Source organism: Mus pahari, chromosome 14, assembly GCF_900095145.1.
Source record: "Mus pahari chromosome 14, PAHARI_EIJ_v1.1, whole genome shotgun sequence".
NCBI classification, from domain to species: domain Eukaryota; kingdom Metazoa; phylum Chordata; class Mammalia; order Rodentia; family Muridae; genus Mus; species Mus pahari.
This window is the reverse complement of record NC_034603.1, coordinates 86,576,725-86,599,048: the sequence shown is the minus strand read 5'-3', so window position 1 is coordinate 86,599,048 and position 22,324 is coordinate 86,576,725. Positions and strand designations below refer to the sequence as shown.

The 22,324-nt window shown below is 48.7% G+C and overlaps 1 protein-coding gene and 1 long non-coding RNA gene across 8 annotated transcripts in view; one reads left to right on the top strand and one right to left on the bottom strand.

Moving 5' to 3' along the window:
* Window positions 1-15,829, top strand: part of LOC115065357 — a 60,526-nt gene extending 44,697 nt beyond the window's left edge. The window contains exon 5 of the long non-coding RNA XR_003845140.1: window positions 15,663-15,829. This is a non-coding gene — a long non-coding RNA (uncharacterized LOC115065357). The remainder of the gene's footprint in view (window positions 1-15,662) is intronic.
* The window catches only part of Rnf213 (ring finger protein 213), a 96,252-nt gene that overhangs the window by 39,658 nt on the left and 34,270 nt on the right, over window positions 1-22,324 (bottom strand). For all 7 annotated transcript variants that reach the window (XM_029545940.1, XM_029545939.1, XM_029545943.1 and 4 more), the window contains 13 exons: window positions 21,659-21,781; window positions 20,126-20,306; window positions 17,666-17,839; window positions 17,173-17,322; window positions 14,484-15,067; window positions 13,535-13,700; window positions 11,659-11,876; window positions 10,351-10,491; window positions 10,070-10,237; window positions 8,034-9,186; window positions 7,309-7,502; window positions 6,989-7,144; window positions 1,612-5,214 (listed from right to left, as the gene is read on the bottom strand). In XM_029545940.1, coding sequence (XP_029401800.1) covers window positions 1,612-5,214; window positions 6,989-7,144; window positions 7,309-7,502; window positions 8,034-9,186; window positions 10,070-10,237; window positions 10,351-10,491; window positions 11,659-11,876; window positions 13,535-13,700; window positions 14,484-15,067; window positions 17,173-17,322; window positions 17,666-17,839; window positions 20,126-20,306; window positions 21,659-21,781 — 7,011 coding nt within the window. The remainder of the gene's footprint in view (window positions 1-1,611; window positions 5,215-6,988; window positions 7,145-7,308; window positions 7,503-8,033; window positions 9,187-10,069; window positions 10,238-10,350; window positions 10,492-11,658; window positions 11,877-13,534; window positions 13,701-14,483; window positions 15,068-17,172; window positions 17,323-17,665; window positions 17,840-20,125; window positions 20,307-21,658; window positions 21,782-22,324) is intronic.

Below are 22,324 nucleotides of genomic sequence, written 5' to 3'. Positions count from 1 at the left end.
AATGCTGCGACCCTTTAATACAGCTCCTCATACTGTGGTGACTTCCAACCATAAAGTTATTTTTGTCATAATTATAATTTTGATTCTATTACAAATCGTAATGTAAATATCTGACACATGACCCCTGTGACAGGCGCTGAGGCCCACAGGTTGACATGGTGTTCGGCCATTGTTCTCTCTTGCCTGTCACTTCATTCTCAATGGATCACATTCAGCACCACAGACTCCAATATCCCGAGGGTGTGCTGACCCCTGTGACTCCAGTTACCCATTGCCCGGACCCCTGAGCTTCCAATTCCCTCATTTCCAATACTATCACCCCCAAACCTGATCCTCATTCCTGAACTTTCAGTGTTGCTGAGCAGAGCCCCCAGGCAGTTAGGAGGGAACCAGTGAGTGCCCCGTCCTCAGACACCTCTGTGGCCTGCTGCCCCTCGATGAAGTCAGAAATCAGCCTGTGCATCCGACCATTTCTTCCCCATGTGTGTATAGGGTGCTGTGCCTGCATGTATGTGTCTGTGGGGGTGGTGGGGGGGTGCTGTGGCTGCATGTGTGTGTGGGGTGCTGTGCTGCATGTGTTTATGTGTGGACGCTGTGCCTGCATGTGTGTATGTGTGGACGCTGTGCCTGCATGTGTGTATGTGTGGGCGCTGTGCCTGCATGTGTGTATGTGTAGGCTCTGTGCCTGCAGGCTACAGAGGTCAAAAGAAAGCACTGAATCCCCTGGAACTAGAGTTACAGATGGTTGGGAGCTGCCATGTGGGTGCTGGGAATTAAACCCAGGTCCTTTGAAAGATTAGCCAGTGCTCCTACCCGTTAAGCCATTTCTCCACCCCTAAACATTCCTTTGGGTTGTTTTGGGTTTTTTAAAGGCAAGGTTTCTGTGTAGCATTGGCTGTCCTGAAATTCACTCTGTAGACCAGGCCTGGGACTCAAGAGATCCACCTACCTCTGCCTTCTGAGTGCTAGGATTAAAGGTGTGTGCCACCACACCAGACTTCCAGTTGTTTCTTGATGTGTGTCATCTGCCTTTCTACTCTGGCTATACTGACCCTGAAGCCTTCTAACTGGTCTGTTTCCATGACGACCTTCTGTCTCACTGTTGCCCCATTGCCAAGACCCTTCTAGACATTCTCCTCTGGTGTCTCTCTAGGCAGGAAGAATCAGGTTCCTTAGTGGAGCCACTGAGGCCCTCCAGGAGATCTTTCCAACCATCTCAATCTCAGGGCATAGAACTCACAGCTTTGGACCTCACTCAAGTTCTCCCAGTGAATTCTCCCAGAGATACTCATAGCTCACTGCCCTCCTCCCTGCATTGGTACCTCGTACAGAAATTCCGATATCCCCTTCTTTCCACCCATCTCATGCATAACAGGCTTCCTATGTCCCTGGACCTTCCTGCTAGAATGCTGCCTTTCTAAGCTACACACACACTGGCTAATGATGAGAACGGTGCAGAGCTGGGCACACTGAGGAGCCCACTCTCTGCATAGCTATACCACCTGTGAGTCACCCCTGCATGCTGGCTTAAATACAGCTTGAGTTCCTGACCCTAGGAGCCTAGGATCTCAGGTGACAGAACAGAGGGTGAGGCTGTGGGAAAGCGGTCACCTCTGTGAAGACAGCCCGGCATTCATGATGAGTCATGCGCAGGTGGGCCTGGAGGAAGTCTACAAAAGAGTTGTGCTGCTGGGCATAGTAATACTCCTGTGCCAGCTGCTTTGCAGTGAACGAGCCTAGTGAGGAACCGCTGAGCCGGACCACAGCGTCTGGTGTTGCACAATCCAGTAGGATGGACTTGGCCTCTTCAGACACCTTTCGGTACAGCTCCTCTGTCAGATCCCTACAGCCCTGCCTCTCTACAGCCTGCAGCACCACAGAGGCACAGGCATCAGAATGGTAGCCAATGAAGACATCTGCAGGACTGTACTTGTGTCTGGCAATGAACTGGTCTGCTTTTACATCTGCAAACTCCTGTGCCCACTGCTGCAGCTCCTGCACGATGCTCCTCTGCCACCCTTGCAGCACAGTGCTCATGTCCAGGTAGTGCTTCTCCAGGCGGTTGATGAGGGGCACAGGGAACTGCTGGTACACCACATCCTTCTCCTCAACAACGACAAGGCGAAAGTCAGGGTGGACTCGACATTTGACTCTGTGGGTACCTAGTCCAAGGTCCACGTACTTCTGACCCCCAAGGTAGACATAGTACTGGTTGAGAGCATCATACAGGCTCTCATAGAGATTCTGCAAGTTCAGCAGCACCACCATCTTCCCAGTCTCCATGCAAATCTTCACCCGGTTAATGTTCCTGCAGATCTGGGTGTATTCCTGGTCCTGGGGAAAGCTGGAGCCAAAAATGATCTCTGGTTGCTGACCCTCAAAGAACATCTGCTGTAGGATTTGCAGCGCCACATAGTTCCTGGTCAGCACAAGCAAGTAACGGGACTCAGCACCGCCCAGGCCCCTGCTGGATGCCTGCAGGCCAGTGCAAATGTTCTGCTTGATCAGTTCCACAGTACTGACTTCTTCCTTGTAGCTGGCCTCCGGAAGACTGGCTGTAAAGATGCTCAGGGCCTGGATATTGTCTTTACCACTGAAGTTCCTAAGGACAGCATGCGCGATGTCTTGTGGGGAAAGCCCCCTTTTAGAAGCTCTGGCTTTGGCAAAGACCATCTTGATGAGGCTGTAATAGTCACGAAGCCCAAAGAACTCCTTATCCTGCTTCTGACACACTGTTTCATAGGCCTTGGCAAAGGGTGCAAAGTACCCACGGATTCTATCCTGCACCAGTCTGTCTGAAGAGCAGATCCCCTCAGCACTCTCTAGGAGCTCTTTCTCGCTGGGACTGCCGCGGGACACAAAGATACCTCGGTTCATCTTGGCAGGATCTAGAGCCCAGTTGGAAATGCCAACAAAGCCAACTTTTTTATATGGGGCAGGATCATCTTCAATGCACCCGTCTTCCAGCAGGGGGTGCAGAGTCTTAAGGGGCATTTTGGGTGAGTCTTCCGCCAGCCCAACCTCATCCAGCACCACCACTGAGACATACTGCTCCAGGTCCTTCCCCTGCTGGAATCGAGCACACTGCTTGAAGGTGCTGATGATACCTTGGGGGGTGGAGTGGGGGCTGCACTGGAATGACACCAGGTGGACCTGTTTCAGGTAGCGAAAGAGCTCAGAGGAGGCAGCCTGCCCTTGCATGGCATCTGCCACAATGATCTTGGCAAGGGATTTGGAGCTGCCAGGCTTCCCCACTAGGAAAAGGGGAATCTTAAGCTCAATGCAGATTACCATCATGAAGACATTCTCCTTCAAAGCCAGATTCCTGGCTATGTTGGTCCTTATGGGTGCCCGCTTCAGAAAAAGATCTTGTACATGTGTGATCTCATCAAGGATGACCCTGCTGTTATTGTATGGTTTGGGAAAGCACCTGGCAATGGCTGTGCGGTAGGATGCTTTCTCTTCTAAAGAGGCATGGTAGCATACCCCAATGGCCATCACCAGGGACCAGAGAACAGGATCTCTCTCAAAAGTATGTGCGCCGTCACTGGATTCATGGAGAAAGTCGTCCAGCTCCTTTAAGAGCATATCACTATGGTCACGAAACCACCGGAAAACTTTGACACAGCGCTCCACGTCCCGGAGGCTGACGAAACCACATTCATTCTCCCTCTTCCTCATGAACATCTGAGAGGCAGAGAGCACATCTGCAATCACACTAGTCTCACTTGGATTCACAGAGACGGAGTCCACCAGTCTCTGTACAATCTGCTGGATGTAGAGCTTTTCCGCAGAGTCATTCAGCTGCCCAAAGTCCCATACCAAAGGAATGAGGCTTGGAGGCAGAGCATGAACACGATAGACCAGCTGCCGCAGAGGGATGGAACCCAGCCTGTCTGCAGTCTCCTCTGCACTCACTCTGTATCCCAAACCTGCTGACTCCAGGCGGAGGATCATCTCCTGGGAGTGCTTCCGATATGGGTTGCAGGCAGCAATGATATGCAGGCCAGATTCCTCATGTAGGTGCTCACCGTCCACTGTTCGATCACACAAGACCTCTTTGATACAGCTTACAGCTTCTGTTGTGTTGGCTTCATCAAAGAACAAGATGGTATCCAGCTTGTGTTGGGCCTTATTGGAGAAGGCCGTTCTCTCAGCATCCTTGACCTTGGAGTAGATCATGGATGGTGTTGTCCCTCCATGGACCTTCACTAACTTCATCGTTTCTGCCTCCACACTTCCACGCCTGAGGTCGCTAAGAAATTTGATGAGCCTGGTTTTCCCACAGCCTGTCTCTCCCATGATGATAACAGGGATCCCACATCGGAACCGCATTTCAATGGCCAGGATCTTAAGCATATTGTCTGTGTTAAGTTCATATGTTTCATCAGGATCAATAGGCCACTCAATACCTAGTGCCAGGCAGAGTCTTTCAAGCTTCTCATATCTGGGCAAGTTATCAAAGTCGATGTTGAAGGGCACTCTCTGAAGCCTCAGCCCGTCATACAGCTCTCTGGTCATGACATCTTTCTTGATGACCTTACCATTTGAGGGATCGATGGCATCAACATAGCCATCGTTATTGGTCTCCAAGTGAAAACCTATGAATGTCATGGTCATGTGGTCACCGTTGAAGAAAACATATGGATGGGGCTCTGACTCCCACCTCTTTCGTAGAGAGAAGGGCGCTAGGTCTTCTTCAACAGCTCCGTCAATGGTGACTGCCTGCCTGCCTGGGCTTCGGTCTGAAGTGTGAAGAGTCGGGGTGGCAAAATCCCTGGCCATCAAGATCATGAAGGTCACCACAAAGTTCTTGAAGCCCCGAAGTGTGTCTCCAGTAAAAGCTGAATTGCAAAAGACAGATGCCTCACAGTCTTTGAGCTGACAGTTCAGAAACCAAGCAAAGTTCCGAAGCTCTGACCAGGAAGGGTTCATCAGGCCACAGTAAATCAGGAAGTGCTGCAGGCACTCCTCAGGAGAGCCTTCCACAGAGTCTTCTTCATACTGAAATGTGTCCAGGTTCTGCTTTTGATGGAACCGTTTTAAATACTGGAAAGGTCGTTGGAAAGCTTCACTGCAGAACTCCGTTGGGTTCATGGCAGGTTCTGTGCGGCTCCTCTCTGGAGTCAGCTCCATGTTTATCACTTCCTTGGGAGGACGACAGGTGACTTTAGGGAAGAGATCAAGAAACTTGAACAGGGGTGCTCGTGTGGTCTGCCAAAGGAATCACAGATAAAAAGATTATCACTGAATTCCCTAACAGCTGTCTTTCTGTCTTAACTCTCCACACAGTCTGCACTGAACTTAATTTGTCTCCATGGACTGGAAACTTTTGCCTACTAAGTGTTTAGAGAACTAAATTAGAAGACACATCCCTAACAAAGATGCATTTTTAAACACAATCAAGGGCTTGTGTCTTCACTGGGCACACACACCTGTGAGTATGTGTGAGCTCCAAACCTCTTCAAGTACCAAGTTCCTCTTCAGGTCCAAGAGGAACTCGTTGCCTCCAGTGCCTGAGGCTATAGAGGCTATAGAACTAATACGCCTTCCCTGCACACTTGGATGCTAACAGGAAAAGTCCCCTTAATATAGGTGTGTGCCTGGCTCTGCATTTACTAACTTCTATGCACCTTAGGCTTATACACTCCACATATGCTGTTATCTTTAATGTCCTTCAGGTTCCAGCCCCAGGTTGCAGGTTGAACAATTTGAACAGAGATGATCAGGTGTACAGATGGACTGTTGACAGAATTATTCCTTACATACACAGGGTCATCTTGCCAACCTAGCTGATCTGTACTTGTCACAGTTAAGAGCATAGGAGACTTAATGGCAGACCAAGACCCTGTGCTACCCCCATGAGCCTCATGTTTTTTGGTAAGGGGATGGACCTAAGAACCAGTTGTAAGTCAAGATTATTTCCTTTTGTTATGGGACTGGAAGCTAACTAGAGGTCAGTCTTAATAATAAACTCTCAGTAACCCCTTAGCTTTAAGCAGGCACAGAATTTTCTTTCCTACAGTTTCTATTTCTAACAAGCCTGATCAGGACACTAATCTTACAGTTATATCAGAGGCAGGACTCCTATAGCTAAATTTTACTTGTATAACTTAATATTTCATAAGCAAGTTTATGAAGAAATCTTTTATAGTATCAAGTTTACTTCAAGTTTATCCTGAATCAATGAGACCAGCAGCTCTTAACAGAGCTCTCAGCTGCAAGCCCGAGAGACAGGCGCAGCGACCTCTGGGCCACAGCATCTGTGTGCTGATCCTGAGGAAGCACGTGCCAGAAGACCAGTGGTCAGAGGTCATTTCTCAGCCCCAACTGACCAACAGGAATTATCCAAGACAAGCAAAGGTTTCACCTTAGTGTTCCAGTTTCTCGCTAATGCTTCACTCCCAGCTAACCAGAGCCACAGCTGCTTAATTCAAAACATCACTCAAATAGCCCTGATGTGAGCCTTTACTTCCCTCTAAACTCCACAAGCCAGGCCTCTCTGGTCTGTGTTGCTCTCCCATAAAATACTGCACTGAGGTCTGAGTACTCAGTGGCTCAGAGCTCAAATGTCACCATAATTCTCCCCAAAATACATGGTTAGGTCTATCTCAGCACTATCCCATGAACCTGGTATCGTTTTCTATTGCTGTGATAAAAGCACCATGACCAAAAGCTACTTGGAGAGGAAGGGGTTTAGTTCACTTTACAACTCACATGTTGCACTCTGTCTGAGAAAAGTTGGGGCACGAACTCAAGGCAGGAAGCTGGAGGCAGGAACTAAAGCAGAAGCCGGGAAGGACCACCACCTTACTGGTCTCCGCACCACGGTTTGTTCATCCTGCTTTCTCCTACCAGGACAGGGCCCACTTACATCACCCCCTTCTCAGATACCTCAAGCTTGTATTGGGCTGGCATAAATAAATAAATAAATGTGGGATGGGGTGCTTAACCCCCACCAAACCTCTGTGTTTTTCTTGATACACACCAGTTTAGAAGACCTCTTTGGCTGTATTGAGAGCCCTTGTGAGATTTCAACAAGGTATAAATGACACGGGCTCCGACGCCACATTTTCCCATTGATATCCATTAGGTACTGCAGAATGAGGAGTTTGAAAAGAAAAATGGGAATTCCAGTCTGAACCTAAGGAAGGAAACACATGGGCTTATCAGTAGGATGGGAGCCACTGCCCTTCACCCTACAGAGCTTCTTGTTTACCCCTTGACAGGATGCATGCGTAGGGAGGAGGCATTCACAATCAGGGAGATGTGTCTTCTTCACATGGGTGGCGTTGCCAGGACACTTACTGAAGTGCTGACATCGATGTGGAATATAACCGGCATCTTCTGATAGTTCTCCTTCAAGAACGGCAGGAGGGCGCTTAGAACTTGGTTCTCATCTATATGAGGCTCTGTCAATCGAATAATTTTTAAAGGTACCGTCTCATCATATAGCTTTGTTTTCAGTTTTTTGTGCAATGTGTTCACGTAGAGAGACTTTCCTACAATATGAACATACAAAAATTAGGCCCCAAATCTACAGAATATGAGGAAGAGAACATAGAGATATTTTAGAAGCAACTCTGATTCAAGCCAGATGGCATGCGCCTCCACTGCTTAGCAGCTTCATTAACCATGGATCTTCAGGTTCCCTGTCCACCATCTACTGACCAACTTTGCCCTTTCCTGGCCTCTAATGGCGCCCAAGTCAGTGACGGCCAAAGGTAGAGTGTGGGGAACCAAATTCTCCCAACAGAAAAGAGTGGTTCAGGGAAGAGAGGACAGGACAGTAGGAAACAGACAGCAACTGAAGCATGGTCGGGGATTCTGCTCAACCACAACCAGCGCTGATGCCAGAAGCCAGCAGCACAAAGTCTGAAGGAGGCGGTCAGGAACTGTGAGAGGACAGGGTTCTTACTGGCTTACAGCTAAGGAAGAGCCAAACCCCTGAAGAAGGGCTTCCTCAGAGTCGCCCCTGCTAGAGAAGGAAGAGCCACTGGGCAGTATCTGGGAGAGGGGACCTCTTTCATTACCAACGCCAGCTCTTTCAGAGGTCACGATGCCAACACACAGCCCATCTCTGAATACAGTTGCTGCTGACAGGGGCCGCTTTGGGACCTGATAATGGTTCTGCAGGTAGGCTTGGATATTCGGCAGCGGGGCCTGGGGCACCAGGGGGACTTTGTACTGACTGAAGGTGGAGGGGATGTAGCAGTGCTCCCGGGCAGCATCACAGAGTATCACCAACTGGTAGTCTTCACGGTGCGCCTGTGTGCACAGGCTCTGGAAGAACTCCTCTGCCTGGCAGCCCACTTCATAGCTCAGCTGGTCTGCAAACAGCAAGCTGTAGACCTTGTGCCCCTGGGAGCCCAAAGTGAGGCAGCGTCGCAGGAGTAGTTCCACTTCCTCTATTGTGGTCGCTGGGGTGCAGAGCAACACCTCATCAAAGGTGGGCAGGGGCTGCCTGGGGGCCTGCATGTAGATGGCCAGTGCAGCCGGCAACACCTCAGAGTGGCCACACAAGATCAGGTTAGGCTGGCCAACCTGCAGGCCTTTGGGGAGTGGCCGCTCCACAGGAGAGCCACCCAGCGTGGCCAGATGAGCAAGGCATCTACCCAGGGCATCCAGGTCCAGACAGCTCGGCAGGAAGGCACTCATGCACACGAGGGACTGCCTCATAATAGCCTGAAGCTTGCCCATTAGTCTGGAATCAGAAAGTTGCTGCTGAGGCAAATTTTTCATAACCTTAAGCAGGCAGGATCTGTCAGCCTTGCTTTCACAGGCACTGGTAGCTTGTACGAGGTCCTGGACAGTGCATTTGCCTTTAATGAAGGACAGCATCATGAGGGCAGCTTCACTAGGTCTGGGTTTCCCGAGCTCGCTGCTTAGGTAGACCAGCTGCTCAGCTGTGTAGAAGTTGAGGTAAAAGTATTTAGCTCTCTTCTGGGCAACCACCGTTTTCCAGTCGTCTAGGAAGTCCTCCATCTGCCTGCAGAGGGCTCCCAGGAGCTGAATGACATCTCCCTTCTCCTCTGTCACTTGGCTTAGCCGCTCCAAGCCAAAGTTCATGGAGATGCCCCCATCAGGGCAGCAGTAGATCTTAGCAGTCCAAGTCCTGAACAGCATGTTGCCCGCGCAGTGCAGTTTTATGAAGACATGTACAAGCCGCTGCATGCTGCTGAAGACCTGGGGGAAAGGGAACCATGAGGCCAAAGCATAGCACACCCCTGCAGGGGAGACACACTACGCTACACACACACCTGCTGTTAAGCCTTTTCACCTTTTCATACCACATCATTATTTGATCGGCTTAAGGAGCACCCATCGTCTTTTTTTCCTTTTTCTTTTTCTCTTTTTTTTTTTTTTTTTTTTTTTTTTTGGTTTTTCAAGACAGGGTTTCTCTGTATAGCCCTGGCTGTCCTGGAACTCACTCTGTAGACCAGGCTGGCCTCAAACTCAGAAATCCACCTGCCTTTGCCTCTGCCTCCCAAGTGCTGGGACTAAAGGCGTGCGCCACCACGCCCGGCTCTGCCTCTGCCTCTTGAATGCTGAGACTAAAGATGTGTGCCACCATGTCCAGGGAAAGACAAAGGATGTCAGTGTAAAGACTGTATGGCTGTGTGTGTGTGTGTGTGTGTGTGTGTGTATAAAGGCATGTGTGTGTGTGTGTGTGTGTGTGTGTGTGTGTGTGTGTGTATAAAGGCATAGTGGTCTCATATTTCCAGACTGGCCTGAAATTTAACTAAGACCCTCCCACCTCAACAGGAGTATGGAGGCGGTGAGGTGACTGTTTCTGTCTAAGAAGAGCTGTTGGTCATTTCTTATCCACTGCTGGTCACAGTTCCTCCTGAGGCTCCTGAGGAGGACCTGCTGCTCATAGGGTCTACCCTACCTCAGATATGTCTCTGGCGTTGTGAATCAGGGTACCGTGCATCCTGCAGTCCCTTGGCAGAGCTGTGTAGACCAAAAGCCTACACAGACCCTTTTCATAGCTCAGTAACAAAAGTGACTGGCCTAGTTTGAAGCAAAAGTAGCCCCTGTGGGCAGCAGCACAAACCTATAAGCTCACCTCTGAAAACTTCTCCACTTCTGTATGGCTGTTGCAGTCTTTCTTTCCCGACATGAGCATCAGCTTATTTAAAAGTTCCTTCAGTTCCTCTGTGGAGTAGTTGCGCAATGCCTCGGGGCAACCATGGCCATCAGGGAGGAGGAGGTGGAGAACAGTGTCTGGGGAAATCTGGGAGGCAGCACACATTTGTTAAGTTAGATCCTGGCACAGAGTCCCTCCCATAACTTTATAGCAAGACCACAGGGCCATACAAAACTGCACCAGGACTTTGGGAGGCTCACCTTCTGGCCATCTTTGGGTGCCTCAATAACGTAGACGCCCCTGTTGTTGATTGCTGTGGCGAGGGACAGAGAGGAGAGCTCCACAGATCCATGGCTTTCCTTCACTGTCTTCAGCCACTCCAAATTTCTGGCAGAATCTTTCTGTTGGGACAGAAGCAGAGAATAGGCTGGAGTGAGTAACCATGTCCTCGCTGGCCCTCAGCTGCCCCCCACCCCTATCCCCACCCCCACCCTGTTGGCATCACACATGGTGTGTCTGTTCATGTCCCACCCCTAGCACACATGCAGTGTCTGTGCTTGTGTGTGTCCCTTGGGGCTCTGTGGTGCAGCATCTTCACCAGTCAGGCTTCCACAGAAGCCCTAGATGGCAGGTGTAGGGCGTTAGAGAGCATCTGGGCTTATAAGTGATGAGAGAGACACAGCCACATACGCACTGCACAGCTCACCACCCAAGAGCGAAATAACAGAACGAGCATTAGGGAGCCTCAAGCTTTGCTGTTTCTTCTTCTTTTTGAAAATTTCTTACATTGAGCAAGACATACAACTTTAATCCCAGCACTTGGGAGATTGAGGCAGGACAATCTTTGTGAGGTAGAAGCAAGCCTGGTTTCAAACAGATCTTCCTGCCTCTGCCACATTTAAAAGTGTGTGCCACCATACCTGACTTCTTTCATTTTTAAAAATTTATTTCATTTTGTGTGCATGAGCATTTGCCTTATATATGCATGTGCATTATGTGTGCTTGGTTTACATATGCATGTGCATCATGTGTGTGCCTGGCTTATATATGCATGTACATCATGTGTATTCCTGGTTTATATATGCATGTGCATCATGTATATGCCTGGTGCCATGAGAGGCCAGAAGAGGTTGTGTATCCCCTGGAATTGGAGTAATGCAAGGTTTTGAGCCACCATGTGGGTGCTAGGAACCGAACCTGGGTCCTCTACAAAAGCTGCAGGGGCTGACCCATTCTTAAGCCTGAGTTGTAGATTCTTAATGGCCGTTTATGATTTCTGAGGATGACCAGTGGAGAAAGGAAAGTTGCATTATAGGCTATCATATGCATGTGAGCTTTTCATAGGCAAGATTTCACCATCGTCCTTCCAGCCACCCTTCCCTGAAGCAGAGACCCAACATGCCGTTTTGTATATGACTTCCTGACTCAAGAGAGAGCACACATTCCCACACACATTGGGACTCTGTTGTGAAGCAGGTAAATCAGTGGCAGCCTTGCCAAAGCCCTTGAGGTCTGTAATAGTAGTCAGCTATTACACTCAATCTGCCTTGGGTCCTGAGGAGACTAACCAGCTTATCGGGAAGGTGCTGGTCATTGTCCAGGGCCCTCCAGAGTTCCTGTAGATGATTCATGAAGTCAGAGAAATCTGTTCCAGCATCCATCTTGTACAGCAGAGAAGCATAGCCCTGCACGGCATCGTGGAAGCAGGCCACCCGGTCCACATCGATGTCATTCTCTCCCGCTGAGATGGAGGCCAAGTCCACAAACACCTTGAGTTCGTTGATGTCTTGAGAGAGGAGAGGAGATCAGCACACAGCCATGCTGAGTTTGGGGCAGTAATTCTAAGTGAAGCTATAAGCGCACACCAAGGTCTTGGTTTGACCCACTTCCTGCTTTTGCTAAGAACACTGACCACATATTGAATCTGTTGACTGACGTCTCATCTTTATCAGGCAACACATCTCAGGCATTAGACTAGGCTTGTTATGCACAGTATAGCCTTGACAACATTACATCACTTAAACATAGAGACCAAGGCTCAGCTGGTAAAGAATATACTGACAATGGGAAAACTGAGACAACTCTCCACAGGATTTTGATCCAATTGACAGATATGCATCAGGGTGGAACCAAAGCTCACAGAAGGAAGCAACAGAGTGAGAGTTGGAGCCAGTTCAGCCTCCATGGCAACAGGAGGCATGCCTTCCACCTACAGGTCCCAGGGTATGCCCTCTTTCCACCTCCTCTTCACCTTTCACTTTCCCACCCTCGCCTCTGCTCTTTCTAATCTAGATAACGAAACAAGCCCCAAGCTGTCTGCTGGATAAAACCTTCACAAGGGTGTTATAAAAACACCCTGTGTAGACAAGAGCTATCCTGTCTTCTGGAGGAGAAGGCTGAATGGGTTGGAGAGATGGAGAGACAGCTCAGTAGTTAAAGCACGGGCTGCTCTCCCAGAAGACCCGGGTTCAGTTCCCAGCACCCACATGGCAACTCACAACTATCTTTAACTCCTGCTCAAAGGGATCTGACACCTTCTTCTGGACTTTCTGAGTATCAGGCATGTGCGGGTGCATAGACACACGTGTAAGAAAAATACCCATACACATAAAAAAATAAATAAAATTATTTAATCGAGGGCTGCAGAGATGGCTCAGCGGCTAAGTGCACTGACTGCTCTTCCAAAGGTCCTGAGTTCAATTCCTAGCATCCACATGGTGGCTCACAACCAGCTGCAATGGGATTAGATGCCCTCTTCAGGTATGTCTGAAGACAGCTATGATGTACTCATATACATAATATAAATAAATATTTTTAAAACTTATTTAATTGAAAAAAGAAAGGCTAGTTACCAGGCGGTGCTCTTGCACACCGTTAATCTCAGCACTCAGGAGGCAGAAGCAGGTGAGTTTGAGGCAAGCCTGGTCTACAGAGCGAGTTCCAGAATAACCAGAGCTACACAGACCCTTTCTCAAAACAACAACAACAATGACGACAAAAAGGCTGAAGAGATGGCTCAGTGGTTAAGAGTACTTGTTAGTCTTGGAGGGGACCCAAGTTAAGTTCCCACCACCTACACATGGGCTTTCAACCAATTATAACCTTAGTTTCAGGAGATCTGACACCCTCTTGACCTCCACAGGCACCAGACACAAATGTGGCACGCATACATACATACATACATACATACATACATACATACATGAAATCACTGTTAAACACAAAATACTAAAGTTAAAAATTAAAAGGCTAAAGGAGGTGGGTTTTTAAGGAAAGAAAACAGCCTTCAGCTAGTCAGAGCAAGCAGTGAATGACAAAAGAGCAGAGACACCATCTGAGTAAAACATGCCCCCAGTCAACGAGACAGACAATGCCAGCAGCTGTCCAGCTGGTGCTGCTGGCAGGACCCAGGCAAGCTCACGGGCTGGCCAGGGCTGGCCATACCTTCCAGGGCCTCATGCAGCCAGCCAACAAGCTCTGTCTGCCGGGCGAGCTCCTCCAAGCAGCGCTGGCGAGGCTCACTGATGTCCTGGAGCAGCCGTTTGGCCTTGATGAACTGTGGGCTGATCTGGTCCAGTTTCTCCGTACCAAAGTCCTCAAAGGAATCCGCCTGGAACGTGAAATTTAGCTAGTACTGCCCTGGTGAGCCATGGCTAGTCTTCAGACAGGAACAGCCAACCCATAGCAAGAGCCTGGCACTTATATCAGGAACCATAGGACTCCCTCCTCCCTAGTCAGCAGTACCTTCTACTTCAGCTCCCCCAAATACACACTTCACACTCCACAGAGCTTACATGGTCTTTGAAATCTGTTTCTCACCACAGCACTACCAGACCTGTCTCTTTGCATCTCTGCATCTCTGTGTCTGTCTCTCTGTCTGTCTCTCTGTCTCTCTTATTTCAGCACTTATCTGAAGGCAGAGGCAAATGGATCTCTGTGAGTTCAAGGCCAGCCACCACCTAGGTCTACAAGGCAACAGCCAGGACAGCAAGACTACATAGTGAGACCCTATCTCAAAATAGAGACAAGACCTCCCAGCTCTGCTGGGTGATGTGTTGCTTGCTGCTGCTGTCGAGAACTGATGCAATTGCATCTGGGATAGATGACCTTCCTTCCTTCTGTGCTCTTATGACCTTTTTAAAGAACATGGCAAAAGAGGCCATGAATTTAAAAGAGAGCAAGGAGAGATGAAACCCACTGGTTCAGGAACTGTCGTCATATTCATGAAGAAAGACCGTAACCAAGGGTTTTGCTGTCCTCAGCTGCTTAATCACCACCCCAACCACACTAGAAGCCCCAGACACCTAACCAAGCCAAGCCAGAAGCTCCACCTCCACACCCCCAATCTCTTGGAGGGACCCTCACCCCTCAGCAGAGCCCACAGACAACTTACAAAGTTTAACAATGGATTAAGAACACTGAAGTCACCGGTCACACCCAAAGCTCTCCGGACTTGCAAGATGACCTTGGCAGAGCTGACAGCCTGGTGCAGGGTGTGATATTCTTTGATCTGCCCAATACGCTCTGAGATCCAACCTTTTTGGTCCTGGGGGTTCATAGTGCACATGAGTATAAGGTCGGAATTCAGTTCATCATATTTATCTACAAAGTCTCTGAAGATGACATCAACTTCAGCAAAGGTGATCTTTCCTGACTTCAGATTCTCATAGAGCTTGTAGAAGTCGTCATAACAAGGGTTGTACAGGGATTCCAAGGCGTGTGGAAGCATAAACTTCAACTCTCTGGGGTCCTTATGCAGAGGATTCAGCAACTCTGCTGTCTTATGCCAGAAGTCCTGGAAGATATGGCTTTCTTTCAGGGAGTCTAGCTTGCTTGCCATTTCTCGGATGTCAGGGCTCAGGCAGTAATGTGTCTTCCTTTTGCAGGGTGAGGAATTGGAGAGCTTAATCACAGCTTCATTTAGTTTCTTATTGCTGAGGTCTTGAGAGTGGACTATTTCAATGTTTCCAAAATCCACTATAGAAACCAGAGGGTAGTTATTAAATTTAAAGGATAGAGGTCACTCATTTCTCTTTTCTTGTACTTTATCCTCCTCTCTCTCCCCGTGGCCCCCCATGTGCGAGCACATGCACACCCCTTTCTGAGACAGGTTTTCTGTGTAGCACTGGCTCTCTGTGTTTTACCTGCCTGCTCCCCCGTGCCGCCGCCCCAGCTGGCTCCACTTCTTTTTCTTAGAGTAGGGAAAAGACAAAGTCTGAATACGTAGGCAGACTGACTTTCAACTAATTATTCTCCTCATTGCCAGGATTGTGGCCATGCACCAGAGCGGGCAGAACTAGAGTTCACCTTTCAGCACCGAGGAGAGCTCCTGCTGCCCCTATCAAGACACAAGCCCTGCTAAGGACACACAACCCTAGTTCTTCCTCTAGATACAACCACTAGGGTCATTTCTCTGCAGAATACGGACATCTTTCCTCTCCTCTGCCTTGGCTTTGTCAGTTTTCACAACAAGGAGTAAAAAGTTAGTGGGAAAATGCACACCTTTCCTCACTTCCTTCTAAGACCACACTAATTATAAAATAGAAATTAGATCTTAAAAATCAGAAACTAGCCAGGTGTGGTGGCGCATGCCTTTAATCCCAGCACTCAGGAGGCAGAGGCAGGTGGATTTCTGAGTTCGAGGCCAGCCTGGTCTGCAGAGTAAGCTCCAGTACAGCCAGGGCTACACAGAGAAACCCTGTCTCGAAAAGCCAAAATAAAACAAAACAAAACAAAAAAGTCAGAAACTGGGGCTGGAGAGATGATGGCTCAGCAGTTAAGAGCACTGACTACTCTTCCAAAGGTTCAAATCCCATCAACTACATGGTGTCTCACAGCCATCCATAATGGGATCTGACACCCTCTTCTGGTGTATCTGAAGACAGCTAAAGTGTACTTAGATATAATAATAAATAAATCTTTTATAAAAAAAAGTCAGAAACCGGCTGGTCATGGTAGCACTGAGAAGGCAGAGGTAGGTGAGTCTGTGTGAATTTGAGCATAACCTGATTTACATTGTATCCAGTAAGGGCAAATATATATGTCATACACAAGGGCTGAGTCACCAGGACTGCCCCAGGCTTCCCAGCATCACCAGAGACAAGCAGGAGCAACATGCAGTTCCTAGTGCAGTGTCCTACGAGATGCCCACTCCTCCTAGCCAAGCACTTAGAACTAGAGCAGACATCCCAGACTTGTAGTGACTGAGACTGCAGGTCGTCTGTCTCTCACTCAGCACGGTAGATAAGCTGTGTCTGCCAGAGTCGAGGGAAGAGGGCAAGGATGTGCTGCAAGGGAAGAGGCACAGAGCGTACCTGCAGGGTCAAAGAAAGCCTACAGCTCCCTGACCGACCTAGTGCTGATGAGTTGGGAGATCAACAGATAGTTCTAGCATAGAGAAGTTGGAGGGATGCTCACAGGCATGGGAGTGAATATAAAAGTCAAAGTGATTACCTCTGAGCCCCAGAACCCATAGAAAACTTGGGTGGGCATGACAGCCTGGCTGTAACTCCAACCTGGGGAGGCAGGGATGGAGGAATCCCCAGAGCAAACTGGCCAGCAAGGCTAGACACATCAGCAAGCTCTGAATTTGATTGAGGGACCCTGTCTCACTGAATGTGGTGAAATAGGGCTCAAGAAAGATTCCCAGTATCTACCCTGGGCTTCCATATGCACTTCCAAGTGCATGTGCGTGCACATACGCACACACATACACACACACACACACACACACACACACACACACACGCATATGCCCATGCCCTCTCCCCAATGGAAATTAAACATACTGCTTTACACCCAACTGCTCTTCCGAAGGTCCAGAGTTCAAATCCCAGCAACCACATGGTGGCTCACAACCATCCATAACAAGATCTGACGCCCTCTTCTGGAGTGTCTGAAGTCAGCTACAGTGTACTTAAATATAATAAATAAATAAATCTTTAAAAAAAAATTTTTTTAAAATAAAAAAAAATACTGCTTTAAAGCCCCTGCCCTAGCTGTATGTACTCCACCCTCACTGCTCCTTCCTCTGCCTTTCACACTGAGGCCCCTCAGTCTTCAGAGCCTGTCCTGGGGCCCACCTTCAATGAGGTGTTTCACTCTTCCGAACTGCCTCAGGAGGCTCTCCACATATCTCTTCTCTTGCTTGAGGAACAACAGATCATCCCTTCTCATTTTCAGCAAGTTCTTCACATCACAGGCCTTCTCTTGGGATGGCAGCCTCCTTCTATCTGAAAAGTACGTGACAGCTCACATAACCCTGTAAGTCTTCCATGTAATCACATTCTGCTGCCTCTCTCTGAGCATGCTCCATGCAAGGGGCATGAGGAGGGAGCAGGAAGACTTGAGCTCAACCAGTCTATGAAGATGGAGGCAAAGCAGGCTCTGCTGCCTTGATCCTTCTGCTCTCTCATGACACTCCCCACAATAACTAAGCTCCCAGGCTCTCTGGCAAGAGCTGCTGGCAGTTACAGAGCCCAGAAACATACCCTGACCACAAAATGGCATACCCAAGCTTTCTCCCTATTTCCGTTGCTCTGCCACCTAAAGGTGTTATCTCAATTTGGTACTTACTTAAGTTCCAGATGTCAAGAAACTGACTCTGGTACTCAAGGATCAACTCCAGCTGTCCAAGCACAATGGTGCCATTTTCAAGTTCCCCTGCGACCTTCTGGAACACAGATTCAGCAGTGGCCATCAGCTGCCTGCCTTCCTCCGTGATGCTGTCTATGATTTTCTCATTGGTTCCTGATCAGAGGGAGAGCACACAGTTCAGAGCCCAGGTCTCCTGACCCATCAGTTCCCACCAGGGATCCCTGATGACTCCTCTGGCTACAGCAGCACTCAGGCAATTTCCAGTGTGACAACACTTGCCTGGTGCACTGCTACTGGTTCTTCTGCACATCCTGGCCACCATGCTCCCCATCACTGTGAAACTTATAATTTAGAAGACAAGATTTTAAATACATTTACTTAACTCCTAGAAATTTCTCTCCTGCTATGATTAGTTTGTAGTAAAACATCATGCTGGGTTGTGTGTGCTGGCACATATCTTTAAGCCCAGCACTTGGGAGGCAGAGGCAGTCCAATCTCTGGGATTTCAAGGCCAGCCTGTTCTACAAAGAGAGTTCCAGGACACCAGAGCTGTTACATAGAAAAATCCTATCTCAAATAAATTCATAATTAAAAATGAAATAAATAGGCCAGGTATGGTGGCACACGCCTTTAATCCCAGCACTCAGGAGGCAGAGGCAGGCGGATTTCTGAGTTTGAGGCCAGCCTGGTCTACAAAGTGAGTTCCAGGACAGACAGGGCAATACAGAGAAACCCTGTCTCGAAAAAATAAATAAATAAATAAATAAAAATGATCTTGTTTATCTGTATCATTGAAAACCAAGCAGCCTTATCCAGCACTGTAAATCCATTAAACAACTGGGCGTGGTGGCACACACCTTGAATCCCAGAACTCTGTGCAAGTACAGGCAAGTGCATCTCTGTGAATTCAAAACCAGCCCAGTCTCCATAGACCAGCCAAGGCTACATAGTGAGAGTCAGCCTCAGAAAAAGAAAGCAAAAAAACCTGCAACAACTGGGATGCTCTTCAGCAGATGGACAGCTCAAGAAACTGTGGCAGTGCTATGATAAAAACAGAATTCAGCTGTCAAGCAACAAGGACACAGGGAGGAGCTTCAAATATGAATGTTATCTATGAACAGTCACACATGTTATCTAAGTCCACACATGTTATATGGTTCCATAACTACAGGAGAGAGAATAAAGAGGAGGGTCACAGATAAACAATAAACAATGAGTTTATTGTGTATGACACTGCAGTGCACCAAACATGCTGTCATGCACCTATTAAAGCCCAGGGCACCCTACGAACCCCGACTTGACAAAAGTATGCCAACACGGCCCAGCTCAGTCATTACAAAGGACACACCACACATTGCAGATGTGAACAGCAGCCCAGGGTGCTGGGAACTATGTTTTCTGATGAGTCTTTCTAGAGAACTAGTGATTGAAAACACAGAGACGTGGTGCTCTCAAGCTGACAGCAAATGCATATGGCACTCACCTCAGCACTCACACATTTTTGCCTCACACCTCACCAGCCATGAGGGGCTCTCTGAGCTTTTCAAGGTCCAGTAAAACTGAGAATTACAGCCTGACCTGACCTGAGATCTTAGTGCCCAACCCAGCACCTTACCGCGACAAGATCTAAAAGAGCAGCCCGCACAAGAAACACAGAGACTTCAGGAGAAGGCATAAATAAAACTTGGGATCTGTGTATCCTGGGAGGATCAGGTGGGACTTCCTGTTCTGTTGGCGAATCAGCACTGCGCTCAAAGTCAGAGCTCTGAAGGCCACCTGGGTTTAGTGCGTACATGTGCGTGCGTGCGTGCGTGCGTGCGTGTGTGTGTGTGTGTGTGTGTGTGTGTGTGTGTGTCTGCGCGCGCGCGCGTGCGCACATGTGTAGACAATCCATAAATAGTAACCAGAGCCTGCAGCGAACCTGAAGCTTGGCTCTTAGCTGGCAAGCCTCGGGGATCCTCTGTCTCCTCACCTACAGCTACTGTAGGCTCGTGAGTGCCATAGCCAGCCTCTGATGCGGGTGTGGGGATCCACACACTACCATAGCAGGTACTTCACCTGCGGACCCATTTCCCCAGCCCAACTGCAACAGCTCACAATGCTGAGTGCAGAGCACTCAGTCGTCTGTACTCTGCACTTCATATCCCTTCATCTGGAAACTGAAGTCTTAAGACGGACTGTCGGGGAGGAGGCATAGGGACAGCACAGCAGCAGCAGGCTAGTGTGCAGCAGCGCTCGGAGAAGCAAGGGTGCCTTTAGTCCGCTTCACTTGGAAGGATGCCCTCCACTCTCCCTGATGCTGCCTGTGCGGGTCCCTCCACTCTCCCTGATGTCCTGCCTGTGCGGGTCCCTCCACTCTTCCTGATCAGCACATGGCAGCTGAAATATCCAGGCCAGGACACCACCCTCCCCAAGCTCCCCACAGACACCAGAACGTACCACACAGTTCGAAGAGCTGCCTCACATCTGGCCACTTGAGCAAGTATTTGAAGATCTCATCCACGTCAAACACAGGCTCCCCATTATGCATAGGCCATGACTTGGTTATCACAGCAGACAAGAGGGTTCCAAATTTCTGCAAATCTTGACAGGAGAGCCCCTCAAGGACACTGGTTTGAGACTATTTAAAAAAAAAAAAAAAAAAGAGTCGAAAAAGTGAAATAGTAATGTTTTATTAGCTTGTTTTGAAATAAGAGAAACATGAAAACTGCATATGGTGGTATATATCAATAATCCTAGCTTTTGGAAAGTGGAAGTTGTAGGCCAGCTAAACAGAAAACGCAAGGCCAAGCCCAGGCTGAGACCTCATCTTAAAAAGTAATTTTTTCCGAAGTTACCCTTGGAGGACTGGCCGCAGGTGATGGGCTAGTTACAAAAGAGGATATGAAGCCAGCTGTTTTCAAGTCTCTCCAGTTCAGGGTCTGGGTGGACTTTTCCTGATGATGAAAGTACAGGGTGCAGTGAAAGCTGCACAGCCTCCAGCCATTCCGCTCTGACTGCAGACAAGTCCGCTGAGTTACATACTCTAGAGCTGCTTAATTTCACTGTGAAATTTTGTGCTTGTTTTAACTGCAACTTTTTTATAATATATATTTTTTTTCTTTTTAAGTTTTCAATAATATTTAACATGTAGTTCACAGAGCCTCAAAAGGAAAGCTCCTCATTGGGGTATAAAACAATGGCTAAATGCCTACTTACTGTGTGTGAAGCTGGGCTCAATGCTCAGTACCACTCACACACAAAAAAACATACAATAGAAATAAGAAAGTGCAGGCCAGAGATGGCTCAGTGAGTAAAAGTGCCTCTGCCAAACTTCAGAGCACGGGGTGCAACTGAGGCAGACCAGCAGTGCTGCTCACGGGTTTACGCAGACCGGCAGCGCTGCTCACGGGGTTACGCAGACCGGCAGCGCTGCTCACGGGGTCACGCAGACCGGCAGTGCTGCTCACGGGGTTACACAGACCGGCAGCGCTGCTCACGGGGTCACGCAGACCTGCAGTGCTGCTCTCGGGATTATGCCGACCAGCAGCGCTGCTCACTGATGCTCACCTGGGGAGACAGCTGGGGCAGGGCCTGTGTAGGCGGCCTTGAAGCTTTTTTTGTTTTTGTTTTGAGATTCAAAGTCTCACCATCTAGCCCTGACTGGCCTGACCCTGGCTACATAGACAAGGCTGGTCTTGATCTCAGGGACCCACCTACGTTTGTCTCCCAAATGCTAGGATTAAAGGCATGTGCCACCATACCCAACCTAGCAGCTGTGGGTCTGAGTGACACCTAACATCCCAGAGAACGGGAAACCATGCTATTTCTCAAGCAGGTGGAAGAGAATACTGGATCTTAGCATATGTTTGGCTCTAGGCACAAATGAGCGTGAGCCAATTTAGTAGGATCTCTGAATAAGCAGGCTTATTGCAGCCCTTGGCAGGCCAAATCAGAAACACCCTGTAAACCCATGCAGGAAAGCCTAGTGACCTGGCAGGCAGAGCTCACAGCCTCGATGACACACTTCTCAAAGCTCCGCGACACGCTGTCATGGAGTCCACCATCACGACACTGACTGCTGCAGAAGAAGGAGATCTGCAAACGGGGAGGATTCTGCAGACAAGGAGGGAGAAATGAGGGCTGTGGGGTACCTTACTTCTACACCCCAGGGGAAGACCCAGGGTCCTCACTGCCTCTGGGAGCACACATACTGAACATGTTCACGAGCTATCCAAGGAACAAAATGAAGAGAGTGAAGAAAAAAAAAAAAAGAAGAGAGTGTCTGTACCACCACATGGTGGCTCTTGCCTGCGGTCCTAGCGCCTGAGAGGCCACAGCAGGAGGAATGGCTGGGAGCTTGAAGCCAGCCTGGAATAGAGTGAGACCATTTCAAAACCCAAAACTTGTAGAGCCCTTTGTCCTACTCTGCGCAAAGAAAGAACCTGCCAGCACCAGAGCTTGTAAAAACAGGTATATTTTAGAATATAACCATTTTCCTAAGATTTGGATAAAACATTCATATCATATAAAAAATGATTTTCAAGGGCTGGAGAGATGGCTCAGTGGTTAAGAGCATTGACNGCTCTTCCAGAAGTCCTGAGTTCAATTCCCAGCAACCACATGGTGGCTCACAACCATCTGTCATGGGATCTGATG